At 40.0% G+C, this 15,981-nt stretch overlaps 1 protein-coding gene across 1 annotated transcript in view; it reads left to right on the forward strand.

The window, feature by feature from the left end:
• The window catches only part of ST6GALNAC5 (ST6 N-acetylgalactosaminide alpha-2,6-sialyltransferase 5), a 76,545-nt gene extending 62,514 nt beyond the window's left edge, over positions 1 to 14,031 (forward strand). The window contains exons 4-5 of the mRNA XM_074906409.1: positions 3,884 to 3,991; positions 11,290 to 14,031. Of these exons, the coding sequence (XP_074762510.1) occupies positions 3,884 to 3,991; positions 11,290 to 11,521 (340 nt within the window). The 3' untranslated portion in view covers positions 11,522 to 14,031. The remainder of the gene's footprint in view (positions 1 to 3,883; positions 3,992 to 11,289) is intronic.
• The last annotated feature ends 1,950 nt before the right edge of the window (positions 14,032 to 15,981 follow it).

The raw sequence follows: 15,981 nt of genomic DNA on the forward strand, positions 1-15,981 counted from the left end.
CCACATGCAGTCCCCAGTTTTGAGGAACAGTTCATCTCCTCTGCTTCAGTCTGGCCAGTTCTGCCATGGAGAGCCAGGGTCCCGTTCCTTTCCTGGCACTTGCTGTGCAGTTTCAGGCAAGCTGCTCTTTCTGGTTCCACATCACCCATCTGGAGCAAGAGGCCTATAAGCTGTGCATGTGATGAAAGCATTTCTTTTTCTGCACAGGCACCAGGCTCAGTCTTGGCTCCTGAAACATTCTCAAGGCATTTGAGACATTAATGACATTATAACAAGTTTATAGTGGACTTGGTTATGGGTACCCTGTGCTCCCAGTGTGAATCAAGGGCACTTGGATGCTAGCAAAATTCAGCCTCATGAACGGGTCCTGTTGCTTTTAAGAAATTGCAGGCTCTGCTGTGTACGAACCGCTGCTTTAGAGGGCACATACCGCATACGTGAAGGACTAAGAAGATTAAAACAGGAGATGAAAATAAATGAATAGTCAGCACGGAAAAAGAGAGGGAAGATGAAAAGGCACACAGGTAGGAAGGAATTTGTAAGGGAAGGAAATTTATGTAGCTGTGGGGGCAGGAGCAGAACATTGTTCAGCCCAGAATGTTGCAGTTCCCTGGGAGGTTTCTGCTGAGCTCTTGACATTAGTGCCTGCAAAAAACAAAGGAGTGAGAGAGAAGGCTGATTGCAAAGTTGCAATAATCAAACCATTCATTTCTGTCTTGAAAATGATGAGAAAAAAGGTAATTGGGTGTATTGTGCTTTTCAAAAAAACCCCTGATCTTGAAATGAAGGGAAACCTTCAGAAAACATTGCCAGTTAAATAGTATAGTGAATGACAAAGGCTGCAGAGCAATATACTTGGTATTATAAAGTAACTGCACTTGAAAATAACTTCATAATTGAATAAGGGTACATTAAGAAAATATGATTCAGAACCAATATTATAGTAATTAGATAAAGGAAGCATAAATGAAGTAACTGCAGGAAGAGTATTTCCATAGAGATTATAAATGAGATTTTGGTGGAGCAGAAAGGCCTCTAATTGTAATTTAGTGTGCACTACAGAATTATCAGCACAGTGTGTTAGTTCATCATATAAAAGAATATCTGATAATTTGCCCTAATAAGCACATGACAGTTCTTCATATTCTTTCATTAAAGCTGATTAGGTATAAAAACAGTATTCTTTTGTGGGACTCTTGTACAGATCTTTTATGAAAAGGCAAGACATTGTAACTCTGTTTCTGTATTGCTGTCCTGTAGACATGGTATTTAAAGATGCCAAAGTGATACCTGAGTAAGTTTAAAAATCTTCATTTAATTGTTTAGCTTTTAAGCTAGTTTATTTAAATTCAGTTTTCTCCTATTTCTTGAAAACACTAATTTACAGCGTAAGTGTGAGTAAGCAAAAAGAAAACTAACTCAGCAGACAGCCTAGCTAGGTTTCCTGACCTGTGCAAAGCCCAGCCACTTCGGTCATGGGTTAGATATAATTGCTCTGTCATTTGGAATGTAATGTCTTAAGCACCTAGAACAGTGGCCTTGTGCAAGCTCCAAAGTACTTTTAGCCTGAACATGTTCCTGAATTACCTAGTGATTCCTAGGCTCAGAAACTCTCGAGTGGCAGGAAAGCAAATATTTTAGGCTTTTTCTTATCTTTCCCTTTCCTAATAATTTTGAGCCAAAAATTATTTCCTGTTTTGTATTGTTGCAGTGCCTGAAGGCCTCTGCTCAGCTTATGACCCAGCTATGACATTGTGAAAAATTGCACCCCTCCAAGCTTAAGTGCAAATTCAGAAAATAAATAAGGCCCCTTAATTGGAACTAATGAGATGCTTAAATCATATTATTCTCCAAATGCTAGCTTAGCCTGAAAGTCTATGTTAGGAGCAGTGAAAAACTTACGTTTCAGGAGTTCATACATTACCAGGTGACCTACAAAGGACAGGACAAATTACCTGGGTTCCCCAGCATCCTTCAAGTATTTTTGGTTAAAGAATTCCCTTACGTTTAGAAGTGCCTTTTAACCAGCCAGCACTGATAACCACCTCTTTTTCTTGGCAATAGTCTAATTCACTGAGGAAACGGGAAACCTTGGTGCAAGGCATTCCTCAATCTGATAGTGCTCCAAACATCTCCCTCCTGCTGCCCTGTAGGTGACCTACTTGGAACCGGCTTGTTCAGCATTAGCTTGGGAAGCTGCATGGTGGGCTCCTGCCTGCTGAATTGCGTATTAGTAATTGATGGCACCTTCAGTGGCTGTTGTGACTTCAGGTCCCTGCTTCCAGGACTGTTGTGCACTCCGCTATCACTGGGTAAACTCTAAAAGATGGCCTTGGAACTGGGGTCAGGACCTGGGGTTCCCAGGTGACTGCTCTGACCAGAGCCTCATGTTCTCGGCTGTGCTTTTGGGGGTGGGGTGGGGTGTGGGGTGTCAAAATGTTGCAGGTGTCAGACAGAGGTGTTGTGGAATGGGGTTAATGTAGTTTCCATATTAGTACAATCTGACACAGTGCAGAAGCCATCCAGTAGCCTGCACTTGCTCTCACGGTGCCTCAGCTTTAGTAGGAGACGAAAGGAGAGCCAGTCACTGTGACAGGCTGTCATCAGGAATCTGAGGCCTGTTTGAGTCACAGATGACACAAGCTTGAACTTCTTCCTGTGGGACTTTCCTAGCTGAGTGCAGAGCCATTAGAGAGATCTGCTGTCTTCTTTAACAGTATTTGAAAGATCTTTGAGTGAACTTGTTTTCTCTGGAGCAAATACCTAACTTCATGTGACTCAGTTTCTGACTTGACTTGATCCTGTAGGGCTCTCCCTAAATATGCTTTTATGACACCTTTAAGACATGCTCCTTCTTTCACTGACCCTCCCATTCCAAGATTGCCAGCATAGGGACCGAACTTAACACAGGACTGGGACTTCCAGTGCACGTGCAGGGCAACCAGTAACTTTGTAGTACCCAGCTCTCACACACTAAACAGCCATGACAAGCAAATGCTAGTACTGGAAACATTAATGTTGCCATTTTGCAGATCAGAATCTGTGATACAGCAAAATTTAAGCACAGCTTGCAAATCTCTTACATCTGTGAGCAGTTACATGAAGATATCTCCCATTTGGCATAAATAATGCTAGTGTCAGTTGTGCTGCTTCTAAGGATTTCTCCCAGCCTGTAGAGGTGGCTAGAAAGGAGCTGCCTTAGAGGGCTCCCTTGCAGCACTGTCATTCATATTCAAAGGTCCCACCAGGCAAGGATGGGACTCGGGGCAGACAGAGGGGTAGCACTTAGGATGAAGGTTTCCCAGGCTGGCTAAGGGACAGGCATAGCTGCAGCTAATGAAGAGTTTGCTACCAGCAGTCACTGTGACTGTCTGGGAGCTTCTGGAAACCAAATCATGGATGGGGTGGGAGGAAGAATCATTAGACTGATCACTTGAGGCCAGATCTCACTCCAGCTGACAGGCTCCTCTGTATGCTGTGGGAGGCAGCATTTTAAGCAGCCCTCTTCTCCCCTGTGATGCATCTTCCTGAGCACCTAGTGGGTAAGCTCCATTAGGTGATTATAGATGTGTATAGATTACTAGAAGAAGAATATAAATACAGGACATAAAATTTCAGTCATTTAAAGTAAACTTACCAAAAGGTCAGCTAAATATTAACACTGCTGTGCCCAAAATTAATTACAGCAATGGCAGTTTCTGCATAGATTAGTCCACTGACAGAAGACACGAGCAAAATCATTGAAAGATGAGCAAGCAAAGTAGTCTTGGTTGCCCAATTTTCATAACCTTTCACAAGAATGAAAAAAAAAGCCTAGAAATTGCTTCAGATATCTCAAGAATTATTTGTCAGCCTAGAAACTTAATTATGTTTTTGCTTTCAGGAAGATATCCAACACTTGGCTTAGCACGGGCTGGTTCACAATGACTATCGCATTAGAGCTCTGTGACAGGATAAATGTTTATGGCATGGTGCCACCGGATTTCTGCAGGTAGGATTTATTTTGGAACCATTATTAGCCAACAAGGTTGAATGTTACAGATAAATATCTGAATCTTTTAATTATTTTTTTTTTCTCTGCAACATGTCTTCAGTTGTCTTAAAGCAATTAATTAACATGTCCCCAGATCTGAAAACAACAAACAGCATTTGATTATGTTATATAAAATATTTTAAAATTTTGTTTGTAGTGTGGGAGAATTAATCTATCTTGTTGGTTTCTTTTAGTCTCTGAATATTTATCAGCTAAAAGTATTGCAATAATTGGCATGAAATTAATCTGAAAAAAAGAGTATTGGGAAACATTACTTTTAATTTGTTTTTAAAGTTTCCCCCAATTAATAGAGGAACGGAGTTCTCACAGTGACTAGTTTCTAGATTGAACTTTCTATGCAACTCAAATTAAGATTGTTGAATCTCTGTCACACGAAACCCAATCTTCCAGTAAACTATCTTTCTGAATAATCCCCCCAAAAACAACCCCAGAATTTGGACCCACAGAAGATACAGTCATTTTGGTCATGTATGTGGCCACAAGTGGTAGAAGCAGCACACAGATTCTGTCAGTGGAAGCTATGTGACCCCTTCATGCTGTTTAGAAAGTAACAGCTTCTGTACATTTTGTGGCTGCATTGTGTCTCCAGCTATATTTGGGACTCAGACCCAAGGTGCTGGTTAAGGTTTCCCGCTGTGAATCAGTGATAAACAGTCTTCAGGACTTCTGGTACTGGACCAAAATCAGGTCAGCCACATGGTGCAAAGCACGGATCCAGTACAAATTCATAACAACTTGGTCTACACCAGCAATCCTTACACTGACCTAAGTATCACCTGTCCATCCATTAATAGGCCTCACGCTCTGGCCTTTTAGAAAAATGTGGTTCTGTGCCCACACCCAGCCCTGATCCCATTTGCACCGTGAGGTGACCCAGCAGTGCACAGAGCCGAGTACTGGCAGTCTGGAACGAGGGCATCAGTGTAACGTTTCATCTCCTGCACATGAATCCCTTTCACTAAGAAGCACTTGCTTGATTTTTTGGTTGCAAATGTAATGATTTCACTGAAGTCTGGTTCATTGACTAATTCAAGATGCCTTTCAGGGGCAAGGGGACCAAGGCTGCAGTGACAGGTTAGCTCATCTATCAAAGAACAGGACTGCTTTGACTTTCTTCTCAGCACTGAAAAGGATCATTGAGGAATATGCATTTGTAGAAATCCCTGAAGAAATTACAGTATAAAATGTCAACACTAAATTCCACTTCGTGAGAATTTCTACAAATTATAACAAAACACTGATGATAAACGCTGTGAGGTACTGCCAGATTTCATCATGAATTCTCCAAGGAAAGTAACAAACTAGATCAGATATTCCAGACAACATAAATACCTTCCACAGCACAGCATTTCAGTTCACCTGTCATTTCAGTTGGCCAAAACACACTTCTTCGGTTTCTGTAAGTGGCTGGTCTGTCTTACTCCAGGCGTGGCTGTATTCCAGTGGCACACAGAAGTAACTCTTAAATAAACCAATGATCTAAAAATGCAGAAGAAAGGAATTCACTGCAAAGCAGTGCTCAATCCTAACTTCTCAGGTGAATTCAGATCAGTTTAGATACATACACTTTAAAAAAACCCCAAATTCTTAAAAAGAGAGGCTAAAGTTGTCACTGAGACCATATGAAAGGCTTTCACAGAATTGATACACTGAAATCAAATCGATATATTAAATTGTAACACAGCAAAGGCTGTAACCATTGACAGAAGATGTAATAATGCTTACAGCCTGTATAAAAAAATCTTAACAAAGGTACACTCACCTGGTTGTAAAAAGGGAAAAGGTCAAAAGAATATAAAGTGTTCTTACTTCAGGTTTATCCCCCAGATGTTGAAGGGGCAAACTTTAGTTGCCATGACTGGAAGACACTATCCATGAAGAGCTGTGAAAGGAACCTCTTCCCATAAATACCATTAACCTTCTTAAATTGCTCTTCAGCCACTCATTATGAAGTTAAACAGTGCTTCCTTTCAAAGAAATAAGACAACAGAATAGCAGAAAGAAGGAAATATTCTGTAATTTTAAGCCATATTTCCTGGTTTTCAGTCAGACAAAATACAAATTACTATTTAAAAAAAAAAAAAAAAAAACCCAATCAACAAAATACCCCACCTTGTCTAACGTATGCAAGATGATATAGGTACTTTAGTTGCTATGCAACTAAAAAAATCATTAAGATAAAAAAAACCAACCAAAACTCCTATTTCTATTCAGAGTTAGTATCACCAAATTTACAACTTCAGCAGATACTCATTACTTTTTAAGTATTAATTTGTGGAGTAAGTAATGAGTGTGGGTGATCAGAGTCATGGAACTAAATTAGTATCACATCTGTAACGTGAAGGACATCTCAAAGGTATTGTGAATATCATACTGTTGATTCTGCTACAGATTATTAGCCTAAGATCATTAACCAAATTGCTTCCCACCCGTGCAGGGAAAATAGTCTATTGAAGGAAGGAGTCTGGAGTACAGACTAAAAGATTTGTCACTGTTAATTGCAACAACGTGTTTTAGTTTCATTTCTATTTACTTTCACTGGACATTGATTTTTATAGCTGAACTGGAATTGGTGACCTGATTATTACAAATTTTTAGTACTTTACAGCAAAGCTATATGTAATACCGAATCCCTTTCCTACAGATTTATGCTGTAGTAAGGGTTAATGGCTTTTATTCTGCTCTCATACTGTTAAATACATCTGACTTGCACATTCTAGAAGATGAAAGCTTGTGCTGCCATGCACATTGCAAAGATTTTGGAGAGCGTGTGCACCTCTCTCTTTCACCACAAGAAAGACAAGCCATCTTGTATTTTTTTCCAGTGCCCTGGGATCCACTCCTAGCCTTTGTGGAGTGAACTAGCAGCCCAGCTGGGAAGCCTTTCCCTCTCTGAGCTCCCTTTGGCAGCCTCCTGAACTGGGACATGAGGGATTTTCCTCCTGCCTCTCTAGCTCACCAGCCAGACTGTGGTGCACAGGCGGATAGCACCACAGTTCCTGAAGGCACTGCAGTGCTGCTGCTCTTCTTGGTGGCTGCTCAGCAGCATCGGTGGGAAGGACGCAGAGAAGCCTGCATGCAGTCTGCAGTAACTCCAGTCCCTGTCCACTGCAGTATCAGCAGCAGTGAGAGGCTGGTTCCTTGCAGGTATCTCTGGGTACTCAAGCGCACAAGGAAAACTAATGGTGTTAGTGAGAAGAGCCCTCTTTAACCCCCCTCCTCTTCACGGGCCTTCTGGAACTCAGAGAAACTTAAAGCTTCATTTTGAGCCTTATTTTAACTCATATGAATAATTTTTTCTCCAATTATGGAGCCAGATAATTTTCCTATAAGAATCCTCATTTGACTGCCAGGCCATTTCCCATCTGTGATAATTTGCCTGAAAATTGGCACTTTAAATCCTTTAATTTATTCCTTTGGGTATAGCTTTTAAATCTAGTGTTTTCTTACCTCCCTCTCTCCACTTTTCAGTTGCTTTAAATCAAGTGCAAAGAAGCAGTTGTTGCTAGCTACATTTCCTGGGTCTTAATGGAAGAAGGGGTGCTTACAGGACTGTAAGCCATACGGGAGATAGTTATGCCCTTTGGTCCAGTCCATGTGCCTGAACATCACCTCGTTACTTCATTAATGGTTTGGAAAACGGGGCTAGTACAGAGGTCAAGGAAATGGGATCCAGGGAATAGAAGGCAAAAAATTACCCAGAAATCTGCATAGTCCTGGCACAGAAGCTTGCCCATCACTCAACATATTAATGACACTTCAAAATATGAATTATTTTACAAAGCATGTGAGTACATACACTTTCAGTGGGTTGATTTATAATGGCTCTTCATTTGTAAAGGAAGAGGTTGACCAGAATGTGAGATGGGATGGCCTTGTTTTTCTGCCTTGTTTCTTTTGAGGCAAACACTGCTGTATTTTCAGCTTTCACTGTGGGTGGATACCATCTGTAGGAAAATGTGCACTGAAGTGGCAAACAGTAGATGACTGACATTGGGTACAGGCACTACACAGTTGCTGTGCTGGCAGGCTATTAGGCAGGAAGTATAGTGTATTTTACAGAGGAACTTTCCTAGATTCCTCCCAGCTGTGATATTAATATGCATGCAAAGTCTGACAAAATACTGATTAATGTCCAGTATCAGTCAGTGATAAAACAGCATCTGTTTTAATGTTAATAAATGAGGTGGCAAGCAATTTCCGTATAGAAATTACTCATGCATTTCATTTGCTGGTGACACAAGCTAATTGCAGAGTTAGAAGATAACACAGTACAGTTAATTTGGGTTATGGTGTAGTTACTTAAGCCAGAGTTCAAATCCAAACCTTACTAGCATGCAATCTAGGGGAATCCAGAACTCCTATGAAAGGTAAAGACTTCAGACAAAATGTCCTAGGTATCCAGCTGCCTTTGAGAGTTACTGAATCCGAAACAGAAAATTTGGAACTTAGCCTCAAAGCCTTAGTCAGCTGCAGAGTAGTCTTGGAGAGGTCTAAAGCCACCAGCATTTTTATTTTTGCATTGCATTCATCACCAGTTGAGCCAGCAGACCTCCGTACAAGCCTTGACAGCACCCATCAGGGGATGCCTGAACCCAGCAGGGTGCCCAGACCCTCTCTCCTCTGCTCCTCTGCCTCTCTTGCCTGCCAGGCCCTGTGCAGCTGCTGTTCCTGGACTGTTCCTGACAGGACACGGCACAAAATACGGTGCCCTGTTACAGCCTAGCGCTAAGGACATCCACTTAAGATACTCTTCATGTTAGCTTCAGAGCCTCTGATGGTGTGGAATCCCTGTCTTCAAAAGGGAAACCTATTACTAAAATATCCACTGATAGAATACTGATGACATAAGTGATAAAGTACTTACTGGGAGGTACAGTCTTCAAAATGTGGCTTCAAAGAGGCACCAGAAGAGCATAACCCTAGGTACATACTAAGTTATCAGAGTGAGGGAGAAGAAAGAGGACCACTATCAAGCCTTCTCTTCTTCCTCTCTGCACCTGATCCACCTGTATACTTTGGGGTTTTAGTGGAGAAAGAAAAATGACTAGCGTTTCTATAGATCTCCATGAGAAATCTGATTACGGTTATCACCATCATCCATTGCTAACTTCAGTGTGTAGTGAAGGAACAGGGAAGAGACATACAGCCTTAATTTCCTGCTTTTTGCTCTTCCAGGTCATGTACAAACCCAACTCGGGCCTTCATAAAAAATGGGGTGGGGTGGGACAGCAGAGGGAGGATCCCAGCCAAATGTACCCAGAGGTATCAGCGCCAGCGGCCCTGCAGGCTCACTTTGCAATACCAGGCCCTCAGCAGTTATTTCCAGTGTAGCTGCACTTGTTCAAAGTCAGTTGGAGATACGATTTCAACTTTACTAATCCTAACTTTAAAGCAGTAAATTTACATCAAGCAATATAGGTTTACCCTCAAGACCACAAGAGTAAAATCCAGCTTCAGTGCAGAAAGGAAGAGCAGTCTTAATGAGAGGCAGAGGCCTATTGGTTCAGTAGTTCTTGAGAAAAAATGAATCACATTAAAAGGTATCCCGTCAGATTTACAGTAACCATACAGATGATTCATTTAAAAGATTATAATAAGAGGTCCAATGTATCAAAAAATTATGTGAAAAATTAATTGAAGATTAAGATCTAATAGTTGTAGCTAAACACCACCCCCACCCCCCCGAACATTAAATTTCTATATGAAGGATATTTTTTACTTTAAAAATGTTTTCTGTAGGTGAGGATTTTTTTTTACTCTTACACATTCCAGTGAGAATATATACAGTAAATTTAGAATCCATCTAATGCTAGAAATGTCATTTTATTGTTATTTTGGTCTTGATCACTGTGTTGTGTTACCAGAAAGCTAGATTGATTGAATTAAAGCGTTAACCTAAGGTGTAAATGGAAGACACCAGCAATGTCATACATAACCACTGCACAGACAATATGGATAATGGTAAAATAAGAAAAATTAAGAGAATTGCATAGGTGACAGAATTACACAGTAAAAATAATGACCAGGACAGAATACTGACAGATTGTGGATGCATTCGGTTGAAAGTGAGCTTAAATATTAGCTCTTCAAAATGAAAATAATCAACTCTATATTAGAACTGACAGCCCGGAATCTGCATGAGATTTCTTGCTCTGTACTAAGGCCCTGTTCAACTCAGGCTTTAACATAGAACAGTCCCAAGGCTTGGCTAAGTGGTAGTATTTGCATTAACTTTTCTGCCACTACAAAATAGTTTGTTGGCTGCAACTGTGGAGAGGGGTAGAATTGCATTATTCTGTCTGGGACAGCTATCTTTGAATTTATGACAGAGCTGCTGTATGAGTTCTTGTCAGCCCAAAATGCCTGTGCCCAAAGTAAAAATGTATTGGGTACAGTTTAACATAGAAAATAAAACAAAATGAGAATTAATCACTTTGGCTTATTATAATAGATATGTGCTTTTTATGAATGTAACATTAAGACATTGAGGTTAGAATTGCTAAAACAAGCTTTATCCAAAGTATCTAATTGGTCTTTGGCATATCCTGTGAGTCCCCACATGAGTACTCACCTCCTGCTGGTTAATGCCGATGAGCTCACAAGGACACAAGACACTTATGGGTGAACAGTTTTAATTTTTAGCTTAGACACATGAAAGCTGCCATTGTAAAATGAAAAAGAACTAACTTCTACATCAGATGTTTGATTATAATCCCAGCAACAGCAGTCTGTATCACTGACGTGGCATGCAGATACACCCATTGAAGTTGTGCACTCAGAACCTCGTGCACCATGCTGGGAACGTTCCGCTGAGCTGATGTGACACAGATAACCACCTCCCCTCTATCTTCCCCTTCCCTTTCTTCCCACAGTTCAGTAAATACCTCTGCAAGGCTTTTTACAAATCACTATCTAGATATAATCTCTTAAGCAGTTTGCTTCAAATTTCAGAGTAGTAACACAGCCCTGCAGCACTCTTGCTTGGTTTTGAGCTACTGCTGTCCTTTATTTAACTAGGAGGAGGGGATTAAAGGAGAGTAATAGAAAGCACAAAGAAAACACTTTTTTCCCATTCTGATGTATTAAATATGCAAGAAAAATACAGCTACCTAGAAATTTGGTTTAACTGGGAGAAAAGGTGGATTTGAGCCCATCCGTTTATTAAAGATAGCATCCATTCAGTCAGTAAAAAAGAACATCCTGGGCTTCCATCTATTTTCTTTTTTCCACAGGGATCCTAATCATCTTTCAGTACCTTATCATTATTATGAACCTTTGGGACCTGATGAATGCACAATGTACATTTCACACGAGCGGGGACGAAAGGGCAGTCATCATCGTTTCATCACAGAGAAACGAGTGTTTGAGAACTGGGCACGGACATTCAATATTCACTTTTTCCAACCAGACTGGAAACCAGAACCACTTGCTGTAAATCACCCTGAGATTAAACCAGTGGTCTGAGGGATGAGTGCACAAGGCCGCAACCACAGCCACCTACTGTGTCAGCCTTGGGGGTGTTGGACCTTCTGGGACAGCAAGGCAACCTAGAGGAGAAGGGTAACAGGATTTGCAGCCGATAACTGCAACAGCAGTCAGGAAGTTATGAGATGAAGGAGCAGAGCGTATCAAGAGTACTTTCTATCGAACTGTGTATTAATCCAGTATATAGCCTCTTCTGGCCATCTGACTTCCTGTGTGTGTACGTGATTTGTGAAAAACAACCTGAGTATCATTAACGGATTGTTAATTCATTATGGTTTTTTAAAGTACAATGCCACTGAATTTTCATAGTGAAAACTTAAGTATTTATTTAATGGAGGTTTTTATGAAACCTAGGCCAGTATTTTTCTAATTCACAGTTATGTGGTTGTTTGTCTTTCATAATCTTTCAAATCCAAAATGACTATTGCTGATGGTTTGAAAGGCCTAGCTTTTTATTTATAAAATTTGTTTTAAAAGTATGATTCTATATAGCATGTAATTAATATTTGATCTGGAAATGTTGCATTCCTTTTAAAAATTTTGGGCTCTTTTCCAGCCTAAAGCCTTTAACAGCAAGAATGGTCCCATGTGCAGATCTAGCTAACTTTACATTCTGACATCTCATGTTAATATGAAAACGGTGGTGAAAATTCTGTTTGATATTAATGTGCATTTGCTGCTGTGCTATCAAGCTGCTGTTTTTTTAATTAGGGGTGCAAGGAAGGAGGGCACAGTTTATCCAAAAAAAATCACTGGCTATAGCAGCATGCAGTGAAGAGACCAGGCTAAGGCTGGAGGGGTTGTATTCTGTTTTGCCTCTTGTAGTCCTGCAAGAGGCTGAAGGAGCACCCCGCCTGAGACAATAGACTACACACCTGGCAACAACTGCTTGGAACAACATGACCACATTTCTGAAATCAAGAAGTTAAACTACCAGTAGCCAAAAAGATTACAACACTCCACCTGCAAAAATCTCTGCCTTCCACTGTTCCAAGACCATCACTGTTCTCAGAGATCCTGGACAGCATTAGAGCTGTGATGTTAAGAGTTCCACGAATACAAAATTGTCTCCTTGAAAAGAGCAAAGTGACATTTGCCAGTTTTTCTGTGAAGTACACTCGCAGGGCGAGTCCCTGCAAAGCAAGGGGATGGACAGTGCTAGTGCTGTATATGGAACCTCACAGTGTGAATTACTGTGGCTTGTGAATAAAGAAGATTTCAGTTACAGTATTATTTTTCCTTTTGCCTCACAAATATTAAATCTCTGATTTCTTCAAACTAATCAGTAGGAGTAACTATTGCATGAAACATACCTCAGGTGGCAACAGGTGTCTCTCATAGACAAATACTAAAGCTCGAACAAAGATAATACCTTAAAAAGTATAAATCCAAGAAGATGACCTCAGAGGCGATACGCAGAACTGGGACCAAACTCTCTATCATGTAAACCCACTTACAACACAGAGTCTTCCTCTTTCCAAAACTGGACAGCAAAAGCTGCAGCTGCCCTGCAGGAACCCCGATTCTCTGGGGACAAAGTGACTGCCCTGTCAGGGGCAAAACAGTGTTAGCCCTGTAACACTGCCTGGACCTGAAGAGCAGGCCTCCATGAGCCACTCTCCCTGCTGCAGCCCTCCCCACTATCAAAGAGCAAGAAACCATAACCTATTTTGCCTTAAAAGCTTTCTTTTTGTGTTCTTCCTGGTGCACACCACTCAGCATACAAACTGAATGCAAAGCTCTACTGTTGCCAATTGCTTGTAACCTGTCTTTGTCAGCTGGTGTTTAACTCTTCCTCTTTCACTGATTGTGTTTTACTCCTTCCACTTGATTTCACAACATTCTACAAAAAACAGAATGAATTTTGAACTAATGGTAATTTGAACATCCCTTTCAGCATGTGTACTGGGGCGTGTATCCGGTATATATTGCTCAAATTGATGAACTCTGTCAAACTGATTTACAGATCGTTTCTAATGTGACTGCAAGAGATGGTACAGATCACAGGAGGTCCTCTGATGCCACCATACTTTGGTTATTTTATTAGTGGTATAATAATAAAAGATCTTGTCATTCTAAAATAGAGCTCTTAGTTTTTCCATTAGCCGAGGGCTGCAGGATATGTATGCTAAATGTTTAGTTACGGTATTGTTAAAAACAGATCATTTTAAAATAGATTACACTGATCTACTTTTAGTATACAGCAGAAACATGGGGACTTGCCAGACTCTGTTGTGCTCCACATGCTTGTTTCCTATCTCCAAGACTGTTCAATACCAAGTAGCTCAGATGAAGCATTAAGAATGTGAAGATGAGACATGGGCTAAACTGAGACTAAATCTCCTAATTTCTAACAGAGTGAAGCTAAGGATTCTAAATATTCCTTCTTCAGTTTCTGTTAATAATAACTCTGTGTTTTTGTTACCCTTACACACATCCAGGCTTTTAAACAAAACAAACCCCAAATTCACCTTAGTCTCATCGACCTCCTGTGAAGTTTCAGCAAGTTCCCCCATCTAGCTACAAAAAGTATGAAAGAGTATCTTCTACAAGTAAGTCACACCTGCATATATAAAACTCCCTGCAAAAGGAGTTTGATGGAGCCAAGCAGACAGCAAGTTTTAAATAGGATTGATCACACAGATTTATACAGAATATAAATCCAGCCTAAAAAGCACAAGTTATCAGAGTGCAAAGGAAATGTAAATAATTTTTAAAGTGCTGCAATTTTAATTTACAAATTACTGATGTATTTTTCTATAAAAGCAGTTTTTGAACTACAGCATATCCTGCTACGTTTCAGCCTGAAGTAAGGTTTTATGGCCTAGTTATAAACCAAACAGATTTATGAGAGAAAATGCTGTCAGACCTGAGATAAGTAGTACAAACTAGGCACTGCTGCCATTCTCTGGTTTACGCTGTCATCTTATACTCTTCACTGTAATTTGATCGATTCATGATCTTCAGCACGCATCATTTCACATATTAAAAACTGTTGCAAAACAGTGTTTACAGACATCAGCAATTTTAAGATCTATGTTACTGTAGTTCTGAACTCCTTGCATACCTTACACTTTTATGCTTGGCTTCATCAGAGTAGCTATTTTTCATCTTGAAGAACCATAGCTCTTCTGCCATGATATGTGCAACTGAAATTGAGAACAGTAAAGAAAATATCTCTGCAACCAAGAACAGAAAAATTCAACCATTGCCTCTGTTATTTTGGCACAGTGTTTGCAAGCTGCCCAGCTAACAAACAGCATCACGACACACTTTGAGAAAACCCTCCACCCAAAGTGTTAAAACACCTCAGAAAGACAAGCTGTTTATTCCTGGGTAAGGACACTGAGCAAAGAGGAGATTAAGAAACTTACTAAGACCAAGTTACAGCCTTAGAACTAGATTTTGGAGAGATTCAGGTCTGCTGACAGCTACTCCTGGCTCTACCCAGTAGAACACACAATGACAATTCCATGTATTACATATACACACACACAGTTTAAATTTATAAAATTCTGCAAGAGGTGTTTACCTGGGTCTTATCCTGCAGTACTTCTCAGGCAAACTTCATAGGAAATTAAGTGATTTTTACCCAAAATAAGAAGGCAAGAATGCAATAATCTAAAAATAGCTGGAAAAACATTGGGGGATGGGGTGCGGGGAATCTAAAGAGAAAGGAATAAAAAGCGGTTTGCACTATCTAGCTATGGTCCCCTGGAATATGAAGATCGAAGCCAGGCTGGAGCTGACAGAGTGGAAAATGTGGCTCAATAGCAATGGCTGTCCTGCAGACATTTCTTTTCAATATTCTACAAATTGATCACGTGCCACAAAAACTTTGAAAAATTCTGATAATCACCTCTGACTAATGAAAGTTAATTATTTTATTTGATGTGAGGAGATGCAATTTTTAGTTCAATTAAAACATAGCTTAGGGATAAAAAAACCCAAAACAGTTATACAGTGAAATAGTAAGATAGCAAAGATAGCAAACAAGAAATTGTAAGATAGCAAAATGTAGTGCAAGAGAGAATAAAGTACAGAAACCTTACAGGTATTAATACTTCACCTTTCCTGGTGCATCAATACTGTTCACTTTGAGTTTCCAGATGCCTACTGCAAAAGCACACCTTGCATATCACAAGTATTAAGATTTTACAAGGAGAAAGGAGGAGAAGAAAAAAAAAAATAAAGGTCAATCTCCTTTAAAAAAAAAATTGGAAAAATGCAAGGGCAAGAGTCTAAGGTGGTGAGAAATTTCTTTGTACTGAAGCAGAAAAGTATAAAACTCAAATTATGTTTTGTAAAATGGCTCTACTTATGCTAAATACCATTAAAACTACTAGATTGTTAATGTTTTCTACACTGAAAATAACAACAAAACACAAAATGTCAAATGATACTCTTTGACTACCATGTGGACAGTTTCATTATCACAG

The sequence above is a fragment of the Athene noctua genome, chromosome 5, assembly GCF_965140245.1.
Source record: "Athene noctua chromosome 5, bAthNoc1.hap1.1, whole genome shotgun sequence".
Taxonomy (NCBI): Eukaryota; Metazoa; Chordata; class Aves; order Strigiformes; family Strigidae; genus Athene; species Athene noctua.